Genomic DNA, 14,334 nt, shown 5'->3' on the forward strand with positions numbered 1-14,334 from the left:
CTATGCTGCTGGATGTTCCCATGACATTGTCCCCACTGGGAAGGGGAAAGGACTAAAGAGTGCAGGAGGAGATTTTTGGTTTCCACTGTGTGACCTGGGGGCTGATTGTGCACTGTACTCCCTTTTTGAAAACTCACGGAGCCATACATGCCTTTGTTAGGTGTGTTCCTGTATTAGTTATATATTCATACAGCCTTTAACCCAACAATTCCACCTCCACAACTTACCTACAGACATACACACATATGCAAAATGACATAAAGAAACCCACTGCATCACCTGCAGTAGCAAAAGATCAGAAACAACCTCAGAATTCCCCAACTGGAGCCAGATTAAATAAATTTTGACACAGTCTAGAAAGAAGGAGGGCTGGGGATTTAGCTCAGTGGTTTCACTGCCTGCCTCAAAAGCAGAAGGTCCCGAATTTGATCCCCGGTACCAAAAAAAAAAAAAATTAGAATGAAGTCTATGCAGTCATCAAACCAGATGAGGCATCCCCTGGCACATTTCCAAATTTTACAAGGATTTAAGTGAAAATGGGGATAGACATATGTGTGCACAGTGTGCTACTTTAAGTGAAAAAAATATATATATACCATACATATATGTTTGTGCCTAGGGCATCCCTGGCCGAGGGTATCTCAGGAAAGGATCACAAGAAACTGGGTCCTCTGACCCTCTGGGCTTGGCAAGTGGAGGTGAGGGGTCATCTCTGACCCTTTTCCACTTCTAAATCATGTGCTATGTGCATCCATTTCCTATCAATAACAATTTTGCAGGCAAAGCCTTAGAGAAGGTACCTGGGTATGGTAAATCTTCCAGCCCCTCCAAACACAGAGGCAGAGATGAAAGTGTTAGCACTCTGGGCTTATAAAACAAGTAGCCCTTGTCCCTACCCCTCCTCTTGCCTGAGTATAAAGGGCTTTTTATAAAGAGCTTTCCTGTAAACGGTTTCCAGTTAACAGCACACCTGGTCCAGAACAAATTACTTAACTCACACAGAGCCTCTGCCCTGCAGCCAAACTCTGGCACCTGAGCTTCCCTGGCAGCACTGGCTGAGTTCTTGGCATGGGTGGGGAGATGTTTAAGCAGAAATGCTTCCAGGGATGGGAGTAAGGCTAAATCAGAGGAAGGATTCCAAGTTCTGAGTCCTGCTCTGCCCTCAAAGAAGCAAAGCAAGGGCCAAGAGGCAGGCTTCTCTGGGTCCTGCAAAAGACAGTGACAGCACAGGCCTTTGGAAATTTGAGTTTGGTTTTATTTAACTGCATAATTAACCTGTGTATAAAACTCTTCTCATTCATTCTCTCGCCATGGTATTAATCCTAAAAAACACTCTAGTGAGGTTCAGGGCAGTGTAACCATTTTTGCAGATGAGGAAATGGAGGTGTGGGGAAGTAGAGATCAGCCAGTGCTTACACACCAAGGGAAGAGGTGAAGCCTGAAGTGGAACCCCCAGCTGCCCACCCAGAAGCCTCGGCCTTTCCTTTCAACTCTGACATCTGAGAGAGGTCATCACAGGCTAGATAGGGCAGGCAAAGAAACCCTGGGAACTAAAAGGACCAATGAGACCATCTAGCGCAGCAGTTTTCAATTCTGATTGCACACTAGAATTACCTGGGAAGCTTAAGTAAATTTGAATAAATACTTAGGGCAGGGTACAGGAATGTGTAGTGTTTTTTAAAACTCTCTGATTCTGATGCAACTGTCCATGAGAAGCACTGAATTATAGCTCCCGGCACCCATCCCAGTCCCATACACAGTACAACCTTTGGCCTTCCTGCAGCCTCCACCAGGGGTCCCTGTGCCATCCTCCAGCCTCCAAATGGACTGCTTGCTCATTTCTTACTCCACATTACCTGGAGGCAGAGAGTTGGACTGGAAGCCTGTTAAGAGTCTTCTAGGTGGAAAAGTCACTTAACAGTTCTGAGGCCCAAAACAGAGGCGTGACTTGGCTAAGATAACCCAGTGGATCAGTAACCCAGCGAATCAGGATTTCCTGACCACCAGCTGGGGTCACACCCACAAAGGGATTGTCTGAGGCCAGTCCCTTGGGAAATGCAGCTGCTCCAGACACCAGAAGAGATCCATCGAGGGGCTGAGGAGGAAACCGGGATGGAGTGTGTGTTTCAGGGGACACAGGGTATCAGTGACACCCTGGGAGCCTCTGAAAGTCCACCTTTGTGGCACACCGGCACAGAGGGCTATTCTGTAGGGACGGGGTGGAGCTGGCCTGCAGAAAGATGTCCTTATTCCTAGACTAAGGCCAGAGAGTCTAAAATGCCCTTATAGAAACAGAGACTCTTGGGGCAGCTTATCCTACATGGTTCTGGATTACCCACCCATAATACTGGGTCAAATTTCTCGAGGTCTTCGCTGGTCCCTATGCTAAGCACTGTACTCGGCCTAATCATTTAATCTCCACTTGTGCCCTAAAAGGTGAAAATAATTTTTGTCTCCATTTTCAGTTGAGGAAACTACAGCCAGGAAACATGAAAGACCTTCCCCAAGATCCCTCAGTGAGAAAGTGGTAGCCGCAAGATTCAAAGCTTAGTGCATCCAGGTCCAACTACTAGCAACTCACTCCTCAACGTGGGAGGAGAGGACAATCCAGTAACAGCGGAAATAGTAACTGGACACCTAGGAGTGGCCAGAGACATGGTCTAGTGGAGTCCTCCACCCTACAGAGAAAGCACAGGCATCCTTCTTCCACCACGACAGAGGAAACCAAGACGCAGAGGGAGCATCTTGCCCAGTAGCGGGACCAGACCCGGAACCAGGCAGTCCCCATCACAAAGCCAGGCCGCTTCGTTGCAGGTTGGCAGGGAAGCAAACAGCAACAACTTGTAGGGGCTGGGGCGCGGCCAGCACCGTAACCACCTCCTGCCCAGTCCGCCAGCCCAAGCGCAAGGACCACCCCGCACCCCGCGAGCTCCACACAGGTGAGCTACGTGGCCCTAGGTCGGCACTGGACTCAGCCCTCCCGACGAGACAGGTGGAATTCGAGCTGAGCTGGGACCGCCAGGATTTCCCAGGGAGAGCAGGGCGCGCTCCCCGCGTCCTCCAGAGAGCGTCTGAACCAGCCCCGGTCCGGGTGTGGGAGCGATCCGACCGTATCCCACTCCTCACCCCTGTTCTCAGGCCCCACTGGGGTCACTCACCCAGAACACTGTGGAGTAGATGATGAGCGAGAACTTGAGCCAGAGGTAGGAGAAGCGCGCGCAGTAGCGCACCTGCTCCGAGTCCCCGCGGGGCATCCTGGCTCAAGGTCCTACCTGCGGCTGCCAGCGGCGCGCCCCGCCACCAGAGCCCTCGCCCCGACTGTTCCCGGCGAGCAGCAATCACGGCCCCGCCCCCCGAGCCCGCATCCTGTCGGCCAATGGGAGTGAGGCAGCGGCCCAGTCTCTGAAAGGGGGCGGGGAGGGGCGGGGCTGCCGTTTCGGACCCAAGAGTCGACCGAGCCAGGGGAAGGGGCGAGTTTTACTAGCCAGCTCTCGCTGAAACCCTGAAACCTCCCGCGCTCCTGGCGCGGAGGGAGGCGTGGAAGAACGCGGAGCAGACTTGGGCTGGAAGAGAGAGCGCGCGTGCCTGATCGGGGTTCTGGGAGAGCAGGCTTTGGGGGGACTAGGGCTGTAGCTCGGTGGTGCCGCTCTTGCCTAAGACCCTGGGCTCCACCCCCACTACCCGGGCGGGTGGGGGGGGGGGGGAGAAAGAAAAAAGGAAAAGGAGCAGGCCTTACACTCTTCCAGAGAAAAGACTATCGGAAAGGGGCAGGGATTAACCGCCCAGATACTAAAGGTGCAAATGAGTGTGCAAGGCGTAAATGGAATAAGAAAGTGAAGTTGCCAGGCCGAGGAGGGGCGGGTGCTGCATCAAGGAAGGTGTAGCAGTCCAGGTTAGAGCCTAGCAGTTCCCAGGGAGACTCAGTCTCCTCTTGGGACAAGTCTGCACCAGGCCTTTCCCCTACTGATCCTGGAAGTCCCCCTCTTGAGCGCCTGGGCCAGCCCTGCCCCCAGGGCTTCTTCCACTGGGGAATCCTCTGTCCCTGGGGAAGCTCCCTGCTCTCCACTTAGCTTGTTGTGAACGGGTCTCTTCCGGCCTGGCCTCAGTTCTCCCTGCCATCAGAGGTGGCTGTGAATCTGTCTTCCACACTAGCTCGTCACAGCTTCGCTCGTTGTTGTTTTCCTGTTCCTGAGGCCTAGCTCGGTTTGGGAGGCAGGCAATCCATCCGTTTGTGGCATTCAATAATTAAATGCATGGCCCAGAGGTCAGGAGTTCAAACAGTGGAGGGTGGGGTCCCTGCTGGTGACTCTAGGAATGACAGCTTCTCCAGTGCCCTGCCCTGGGCTCCCAGCCGTCCTGCATGTGCACACACAGACAAGAAGAGAAACTGAGACAGGCTAGTGAGGCCTCAGGCTCTGCCCCAGGAGGAAGACAGTGAGACTAGAAATATGGAGGAGGCCATGCCTTGCCTGTTAGGCCAAAAAAGGAAACTTCTCCTGGTACAAGGAAGAGTAAGTCCTGCTAGGATGGGGTAGCCTAGGGCAACCAGGGACTGATGCAAGTTACCTTCAAGTGAATGACCAGAGCTAGGAGGACATCTTATCACCATGTTGAAAGTTGTCATTTCTGTCCTTTAAGGAGGAGGACTAACATTCAACTCTCTCTGGAGGCTAGAGCCTCCCCTCCCTCCAGCTAGCATTACTCACACTTTGGGGTGCTGGTTTCTGTCCCCATCCCTACTAGTCCTCTCCATCCCCTGGAGAGCTAGTTTTTCCCTGTATCCTCCCAGAGGGGCCTTCTAGCCTCCTTCCCCACTCTCTGAATTAGGCTCCAGCCCCAGCTACCCACCTGCTCCCCATTGAGGTTTTCCTTCCTGTTGCCCTCTCTCACCTTCCCCATCATCCCCCACGGCACACAGCTTCTGAAGGGGCACTCTCAGAGATTCTCTTCTAAGGCGCCCCAAGGGCTCAGGGTGAGGTGCCCCTGATGTAGGAGATGGCACAGGGCTCCTTCATTGTACCTCTGCACCCACACTCTGCAACTGCAAGTACAAGGCACTCTCCTGAGCCATATTTGCAAACACAGAGACCTCAGAAGAAATGGTTACCTGTTTTCCACTTTTCCCCTCTTTGTCCAGGAGCTCTGGGCTGCTAATCCATTACCTTTTCGTGGGATCCTTAGAATATGTGGTATAATGTGACATACGGCAGATCAGAATCACCTGGTGAACTTTAAATGTACCCTGAGCAGTGTGTGGCACAGGCCTGTAATCCCAGCACCCAGGAGATTGAAGCAGAAGGATCATTAAGTTTAAGCCCACTTGGAGCAATTTAGCAAGACCCTGTCTCAAAAAAAAAAATTAAAAAGGACTGGAGATGTAGCTCAGTGTGAAGTTCCTGTGTTCAATCCTTAGTACTCCCCCTGCAAAAAAAAAATCCAAGCATAGTGGTGCATACCTATAATCCCAGCACTCAAGAGGCTGAGGCAGAAGGATGCCAAGAGTTCAAGGACAGTTTAGGCTACATAGTGAGTTCAAGGCCAGCCTGGAATATATAGTGAGACCCTGTCTCAAAATAAATGAATAAATAAATAGATATACCCTGGTATTCAAGCACCATCCCAGTCGAGTTGGAATCTCACCAACAGAGACCTGAAATCAGTATTAATTTCATGTTCCCAGGTAATTTCTAAACTGCAGCCAGGATTAAGCATCACTGTGTACAGTTAGTCATGAGGCTGAGGGAGTCCGTCAATATTTTATCACAAACCCACACCCCAGAGACGTCATTTACTCAGCTCTCCACCGGTATGCTGAAAATTTTAAAACTTGGGGGCCGGGTTTTCGCTCAATGGTTTCGCTGCCTGCTGTGCAAGCGCAAGGACCCGAGTTCAATGCCTGGTACCAAAAAAAAAAAAAAAAAGAAGAAGAAGAAGAATGTAAAATTGGCTGGGGTGGGGAAAGGATATTAATGATTTCCATAGTGTGGATATTTCATCACCTAACTTTAAGTTACCAACTTGATGTCAGCCAACCTGAGAATTTGGCAGAAACATGCACAGCCTTGCATGATCAGTATCCCACACCTAACTGTACCACAGTCCACCCTACACTTTGCTGATTAGCACAGTGAGTGCACTGGTGAAGTGTTGTGTATTAATTAGCATTACAAGTATTAGTAATGAGATCTTCTTTGGTGAAATTAATAGTGTTCAAGATATATAGACTGGCTAAAATACAGTGTAGACACCACTTATTCCTTGTTGAGAGTAAAAGACTCTTGGGAAACAGCTGGTTCCTACTTGGAGATGGTGCATGGGTTTAATTCCACACAGGGCCTCTGTCCTTCAGATGTGACCAACAGTCTCGCTGAGTCCTGCCTGTAGAACATTGTGTTTTCTTTGAGCAGACCCTTCCTTTGGGTGGTAGGGCTCCTAACAGGTCAGAGAACTAGGCCTTCATTGATTTTACAGAATAAAACCAAACACAAACCAGTTTTGTGGCTGCTTGCTAATAAAAGTTTGTTTTCTAGACATTTTTATGAGCAGCAGAATGTGTTCTGAGATCTGTTCTTATGATATTTAGGGAAAAATAACTCTTGCCTTTACTGGCTACCATGGTTGATGACAATCTAAGGATCATGCATGGCAGCTCACTTGGGTACATTTTCATTCCTGCAGTCAAGCACCTGGCTCTCTCTGTGCCTCTGTTTCCCCATCTGTAAACAATGGGGTTGGACTGATTCTACTCCAGCTCTGAGCATCTTAGCTGTCATCCTTACAGTCAGTAGGTCAGTCGGCAGAATACACTGCACTTCTACTCTGAGTCAAGTCCTGCCCAGGCTCAGGGATACAGCTTCAAACAAGGTAGATAGGAGCTCCTGTTCTATTCTATTAGGGCATCAGGACTAAGGGACATGCAACACAGGATGCACACACACACACACACACACACACGCATGCGCGCGCGCGTGGGTGACTGCAGATCCTGGAGCAGGCTAACCACCAGAGAGAAGAGCTGTTAGGTGGAAGAAACAGCAAGTGCAAAGGCCATGTGACAGGAAAGCCTGGGAAAAGTTCCTGTGGCTCCTTGGAGGCACCAAGGGGACCACAGAAGGAGGCAGCCAGCAGACAGAGGGAGAAGCCTTGTAGCTTCAACAAAGAAGTTCAGCTTATTTCCAGTTTCAGTGCTAGGGTTTAAGCAGGGAAGTGAATCTGATTTGTGCCCCAGAAGGAGCAGCAGGGCTGAGGCTGAAAGGAGGAAGTCTGGTTACGAGGCTGGGGCACCCATCCCAGTGCAAGGAGGTTTGGGCTTGCACAAGGGTACAGCCCTGGAAATGGGCCAGGTGGTTAAATTGGGGTACAGACTAGAGGCACAGCTAATAAGACTTCCTGATGGACTGGATATGAAACATGGGAAAAGAGAAATCTGTGCAGGTCATAGCTTTTTTTGCATTGGACAAATAGGTAGATATTTCTGTCATTTACAAAGGTGAAGAAGATGAGGTGGAGGAAGGGGGAGGATAAAAAATCAATTATTTTGGGCATTTGTCTATTTATTTATTTTTGTGGTGTTGAGGCTTGAAGCCAGGCAGGGGCCCATACATGCTAGGCAAGAGCTCTACCACTGAGGTACTTGCCCAACCCTATTTTATTTTTTGAGATTTTGGGGGGAACTTAGGTGGAGTTGTGTAGGGACCTCAGCGATGAGCTTTGGTTGGATGGTATAAATTTGAGAGTCATCAGATCACTGTGAGCCTCAGGCTCTGTGAGATCATCTCGAGAGAAAGTATAGCAAGCCAAGAGCCACAGACAGAGCCTGCAGCCTTCTTATCCCACATCAAGAGGAAGAGGGGCCAGCAAAGAAGACGGAAAAGACTCAGCCAGCAAGGTGACAGGCACACTTGCAGAAGCTGGAAGAGAAGTGGAAGAGGATTTAGTGTCCTGAGAACTCCCCTTTGCATTCAAAGGCTTCTACTGGCTCCTGAGAGATCGGGTACAGGAGGAGAGAGAATCAGTCACTGGCTTTGCAAGATGTGGGGCTTCAGTGACTTCATAAGAGCTCTTCTGATGGAGTATTGGGGGATGCAGACTTATTAGAATCAGTGATGAGAGGTGGGAGGCTCTTAGAAAGCTGAGGCAGGAAGGTCACCATGAGTTCGAGGCCAGCCTGGACTAGTGAGTTCAAAGTCAACCTAAAATACATTTCGAGACCCTGTCTCAAAAAAAAAGCTTGTGGAAAGGAAAGCTGAGAAATGGAGGAGACAGGTACAAATAACATAGGGAAGTCCACTTTCAATATCCCTAATCCAAAAATCAAAAATCCAAAATTCTCATCACCAGTATGACATCACAAGTAGAAAATTCCACACCTGGTCTCATGTGATAGGTAATGGTCAAAACACAGGTACACTGAAATTGTTACGTAAAATTACCTCCAGGCAATGCATACAAGGTGTGTATGAATTATAAATGAGTCTAGAAGGGGAACAGCTGGGTCGAATGGAATTTCTAATTTTGGTTTTGTGAGGAGTGTCCATACTGATTTATGCAGTGGTGGTACTACTTTAACTCCCACCAACAATGTGGAGGGCTGCTTTCCCCACAGCTGCACACTGTGCTGGCCTTCCGACTTGCTTTTGTCCAGAGCAAGTGAGGCAAGTGAGGTTATTTGAGTTCTCAGCCTTGGAACCAGGATGCCTTGGGCTTCTGCTTGGGCCCCTTGCACTGTTGCTGCCATGACGACGCGGGGAGCCCGTCTGCTGGAGAGACCACCTACAGAGGAGCCAAGCTTCCACTCCAAGAGCCAAGTACCAGACACTAGTGAAGCCATTGTCCCCCAACCAGCCTTTAACCCAAGAGCTACCTACACCCTCTGGTTAATCCAGCTGAGCAAATTCAGAGGCTCATGGGCTAATTCATGACTGTTGTTTTTTGGGTTTTTTGGTACCAGGGATCGAACTCAGGACCTTGCATTTGAGAGGCAGGCGAAACCACTGAGCTAAATCCCCAGCCCTCCTGACTGTTGTTTTAAGACACTAAACTCTGGGGTGATTGCTCTTACAGCAAAATCTTAGATCCTTAAAAAAATCAAATACCCTCTTCTTTCCTCTTCCTCTAATTCTTCCCCCAAAACACGATCCTTTTGAGCCTGTGTACTTATTCAGGAGCAGGGACTTTAGTAGCACTCCAAGCTGTCCTTGCCTCCTGAAGGTGCTTTTCCTGGCTCTGATTTTTGGCCATTTCTTCCCCCCCATCCTGTTTCTGCTCTCCAGGATCTATGTTATCTCTAAGAGTTATTTATTTAGCATCAGGCATTGAGCTGGGCTTTCACATAGTTACTTCTTAATTCTTACAAGCCATGAAATATGTTGTTATTGGGCCAGGGATTTAGCTCAGTGGCTCCACCACCTGCCTCACCAGCGCAAGGACCAGAGTTCGATCCCCAGTACCAAAAAAAGAAATTTGCTGTTATTAAACTCATCTTGCAAATGACAGGACTGAGGGTCAGAGAAGTAAACTGAGTTTTCTCAGTGAGGAACTTAAAGTGCGCCTTGGCCCCGAAAACAATGTGCTTTTGGGGGTGGGGGTGGGGTACCAGGGATTGAACTGGGGACCTTTTGCAGCAGGCACCGGAACCACTGAACTAAATCCCAGGCCCTATAATGTGCTTTTTACTCTGACCTGATTGTTGCCCCAGCTACATTTGAATGAAATGGTTTAACTATGTGGCTTAAAAAGAAAATTGGAACAATATACTCAGTTCAAATATTGAGTGTTTAATACTGGTTAGTTGAAACTTTACATAGAGTTTTGGAGGGGGGAAGATTTGGTAGTATTTTTCTTTTGGTTTTTTGAGACAGGGTCTCACTCTGTGGCCCATGCTGACCTTGAACAAGTGATCCTCCTGCCTCAGCCTCCCAAGTGCTGGGATTACAGGCATCCACCACCATGCCCAGGAACAGAGTTATTGTAGATTACCACAGAACAGTAGTTCCATGAGATTTTAAGAGATTTGTAAAGACGAATCCTTCAGTAAGTCTGGAAACTTCTCTTTCATAGTCGTTAGAGTGAAAGCAGATATTGTCTCTCTAAGCGGGAAGAGGGCTGCACGGCCTCTCTGAACTATATTTGAGGACACAACCTTATTTCCCCAGATACCAGCTATTAACATCTCAAGGAACTAGCATCCCTCGAACTGCAGTTTGGGAAATGCTGCCCCATGAGACTGGTTTTTAGTTCTTTTGGAGTTGAAAGTGACTTCCTCAAAGTTATGTGCTCTGTACTTCAGAGCAAAATTAAAGACAACAGTGATTATTTAAATTTTGTGCTTGCCCTAGCCCAGAGGGTACAACTTTTTCTCCTGTGATTATTAAACAAAACAACCAGACTCATCTGAGACCTCACTTCATCTCAGTGGTCCTCAGTGCATAGCACAGCAAGGGGCACATATTGGTGACTTTGGGATTCAGAACAAGAACGCCAAAGAAATGCAAGAAGCTCATTGCCCAGAGGACCAAACCAGTCTTCACTCTGTAGCCTTGCAAACCCCGTAAGGGCCACAGCTAGCAGCCTGCTTCTCCGGTCCTGTCCCAGAACTGCCCTGGGGGCTTCGCCCACTGAAGATTACCTGCTGGGACCCTTCCCCCTGCGTCCCAAGCTGCCTTCCTGCCCCTTCTTCACCCCACCCCAGACTGTTTCTGGCCTTCAAGAGCCCCAGGGAGCTTCCTGTCCTAGAGGCCCACTGTTCTGTCCCTGCTGCCTCCTGCTTGGGACATCATCCTGGCCAGCGGCACAAATGCTTCCGGCCCTTCGAGATTGCCCAGGCCTTCCTTCCCATTGTCCTCTGACAACAGGGCAGTGGATGGTCTTGGGCACAGCTGTGGGGTGTGGGAAAGTGGGGAGCTCTGAGTATAACCTAACTGACCAACCCGGGGGGCTATTATTGAATGGTGTCTGCAGCCATTGAGAGCAATATGGGGAGGTCCTGTGTGTCCTGGGAACTGCTCTTTGTGCATTGAGCTCTGTCTGTGTGTTTGGGGTAGAGGTGGGACTTAGGTCATGCTCTCCTGGTTCTGAGACTTCTGCAAGGCTTTCTGGGGCTCCATCCCCAGGATGAGTGGAGGAGCAGAGGTGCCTAGAGAGGAACTTTGGAGAGAGAGATCAGGGAGACCTGGAGAGAGGGGTCCAGGCCAGAGTGCAGAGAATCACACGAGAGGGTTGCGCCAGGCAGGTGTCCTAGCATCAGGCCTGGGGTTGAGAGGTGGCTGAGCCTCCTGGAGTCCTGTCTGCTGTGCCCTGTCAGCCCTGTGGGGAGGGGACAGGCTCTGGATGTCCACAGTCCCCTGGCAATGGGTGACTGCATGAGGTGGGGGCACCCTAGGGGGTCCCTCCATGCTGGGGCGAGGGGAGATGGAACAGGATAACCAACCGTAAGTTCTGTGTGGAGAGCTGCGGGCACACCTATCTGCAAGGGGGACTGCTTTGAGAAGGTAGAGGGGGTCTCCTCAATTAAAAACCCAACAAAAAGGAAATCCAGTCCTGTCCTACAAGACTCAGTCTCCCAACCTGAGGTCTAGGTGCACCTGCACACCCTTTGGGACTTTTTCACCCCTCAGCAAGTCTCTGCAGTCAAACAACTGGTCCTGAAGATGGTGAGGCTTGGCCAGCTCGGCCACAGTGCTGGGAGCTCCCCAGAGGCCCTGGTGCCTGTGACTGTAAGCACCGTCTCCCGACCCACCAGCCAGGCCTTCCACAGGGCAGCCGGGGAGAGAATCCTCCTGTCCTCCCTGGGACCCTGACAATGTGGGGCTCTCTTTTCCTTGACCACTCACCTTCGGGATTCCTTGGGGGAACAGTGGATGCCCCAGCAAGCTCTGTTTCCTCAGCCAAGCTTGGTGGCATACTACTGTAATCCCAGCGCCAGGGAGGCTGAGGCAAGAGGATTGCCATGAGGTTGAGGCCAGCCTGGACTACATAGCAAGACCCTGTCTCAAAAGACAAACAACAAAAAAAATCTATTTCCTCTCTTTTTGTCCCTTCTTTCTAGGCTGATCAACCATCCTGGTTTGTGGGGAACAGGGAAAGGGGACTTTACTAGAACCTCTGCATTAAGTCCTGGTCTCCTGTGAGCCACGGCAGCACACGGCGAATTACAAGAAAGGTAGAAAAATGAGACTGAGAAGAAGCTGAGCTTTGGGTCTGATCAGTGCTGCTCTGGGAGGCAAAGACCCCCTAGCTTGCCGCACCTTTTATCGCGTACATCAGGAGAAACAAATGTAACAAATAAAACGCAGAGTTCAGTACTTTACATTGGGATAAACAAAGTGTAAAAAGACTAGGAGGCAGTGGAAATCTAAGAACAATGAGGAACTATGCAGATGAAAATTCGGTTCCTCCCTGGCATCTCCCAAAGGTGTGGTCTTGTCCTGGAGATTACAGCATCATGGGATCACTGAGGTCTCAATAGTGATGGGAGGCCAAAATGGAATTCTGTCTGGAATGCCATAGCTGACCTGTAGGCTGAAGAACTAGGCCTAATCAAAGGATTCTTCCCTAAAATTATGTAGCATAGCTCCCAACACTGGTTCACCCAGGACAGGGCTGGTTCTAGGGCCTTGGGAGTTCCCATTTCTGAAACCATACAATCTCAAGCACACCGTGACAGTTTGCCTGGGACTGAGGGGTTCCTGGCCACAGGACTTTGGAGGCCCACACCAGGAGCAAAAGCAGGACAATTTGGTCACCTTGGTCCATTGCATCCTTCCAGCCTCTCAGAACAAGTAGCCCATGGTGAGGGGCTCAGGCCTATACCCTCACTGTGAGGCAGGAAATTAGGGTGTAGCAAAGCAGCTAGGCAAGTGGATGTGACCTGTCAATCACAGAGATCCAGGATACATGAGGCCAAGCCCTGCACCTGGGACCAATCAGAAAATGCTATCTTCAATTCCTCTGGCCTGAGATCAAGCAAGTTTTTCATGGGACTGCCTAGATCTGACTTCAGCCTGAGGGATAAAGGATACAAAAGACATCTGCCATTAACTTCATGGTCCCTGTGACTTTCTTAGCAGCTGCTCCCACTCTGCAGGGTGTACTTCTTTTCCTAACTTTAATAAATGCAAACCCTCACTACCTTTTGCGTGTGTCTTGTCCAGTTCTTTGTTCAGGACAAGAACCTGGAAAGAATCTCTGGAAGGAACCCACAGCACCCCAGAACCCTAGTAATAGGAAGGAGAATACAGACACAGGAAGGGAGATCCAGGACAGGGTTTGTGTGGAAGAGGAGACACTCATTTCGGGATCCCTTAGGACAGGCCTAGAATGGAGCCCCCAGAACCAGGACAGCGCTGCCAAACATTCCATTCAGAGGCGGAAGAGGGGGTCATGTAACAGCTCCAATGCATACAAGCTGAGAAAGGACAGTTGAATGCCATTTACCTTTCTGGGACACCAGTATCATCCATGAAATGGAGGCTTTCAGCGACTAAATGGGCATCCATAATCCCTAGCTACTAAGAAGGCTGAGGCAGGTTAAAAATCAACCTGGGCAATTTAGTGAGACCACATCTGAAGGAAGGAAGGAAAGAAAGAAAGAAAGAAAGGAAGAAGGAAGGAAGGAAGAAGGAAGGAAGGAAGGAAGGAAGAAGAAAGAAAGGAAGGAAGGAAGGAAGGAAGGAAGAAAGAAAGAAAGAAAGAAAGAAAGAAAGAAAGAAAGAAAGAAAGAAAGAAAGAAAGAAAGAAAGAAAGAAAGAAAGAAGGAAAGGGAGACACTTGAAATCAAGCACAGTGCCTGGGACAAAGCAGGCACTAAATAATAGCAGTGAGTCACATCTTCCAACAGCCTCCATGGCGCCAGCACCAGGAACCCTGCACCTGAAGTGGGGCTGAGCCAGAGTCCATCAGACCCCGCCTCCTTGCTGGCTCAGGTGCCAGCCCTGCACTTGGTGCCTGTCCTCTGGCTGGGTGACTGCTCCCCGGATCACCACTGTGAGGCAGGCTAGAAGGAACTAAAGGCCAATAAATGGGAAAGCAGAGGCTAGGTGATGCCCCAGGTCACCAAGGAAACCAGCAGTAAACCAAGGCTACCTTCAGAGGTGTTTCCTCAAGTCCCAGAGCTGAGCAGTCTATAGACATCACTGTGTCCAACACTCATGTGAAAGGACAGAGACTCCAGCTGAAAGAGGAATATACGTCCTGTAATCCCAGCACTCAGGAGGCTGAGGCAGGAGGATTGCTTTGAGTTTGAGGCCAGCCTGGGCTACATAGTGTGTTCAAAGCCAACCTGAACTATATGGAAAGACCTTGTCTCAAAAAGCCAACAATAAACAAAATAAAAGA

General features: G+C 49.7%; 1 protein-coding gene and 1 long non-coding RNA gene across 5 annotated transcripts in view; one reads left to right on the forward strand and one right to left on the reverse strand.

Annotated features, from left to right (window-relative positions):
- Tspan15 (tetraspanin 15) overlaps positions 1-3,333 on the reverse strand; it is an 85,264-nt gene extending 81,931 nt beyond the window's left edge. For 2 of the 4 annotated variants that reach the window (XM_013072931.3, XM_021259507.2), the window contains exon 1: positions 3,159-3,331. In XM_013072931.3, the coding sequence (XP_012928385.1) occupies positions 3,159-3,254 (96 nt within the window). In that variant the 5' untranslated portion in view covers positions 3,255-3,331. Of the gene's footprint in view, positions 1-3,158 lie in introns of all 4 variants that reach the window. The other 2 variants (XM_021259510.2, XM_004846186.4) reach the window with 2 other exon arrangements.
- Positions 1,725-13,128, forward strand: LOC110349563 (uncharacterized). Its single transcript, XR_002395570.2, has 2 exons — positions 1,725-2,939; positions 12,047-13,128. It is a non-coding gene; the product is annotated as an uncharacterized LOC110349563 (long non-coding RNA).
- Positions 13,129-14,334: the final 1,206 nt, after the last annotated feature.

Source organism: Heterocephalus glaber, unplaced genomic scaffold, assembly GCF_053883595.1.
Source record: "Heterocephalus glaber isolate CG9 unplaced genomic scaffold, H.glaber_assembly_v1.0 deba00001497, whole genome shotgun sequence".
Taxonomy (NCBI): Eukaryota; Metazoa; Chordata; class Mammalia; order Rodentia; family Bathyergidae; genus Heterocephalus; species Heterocephalus glaber.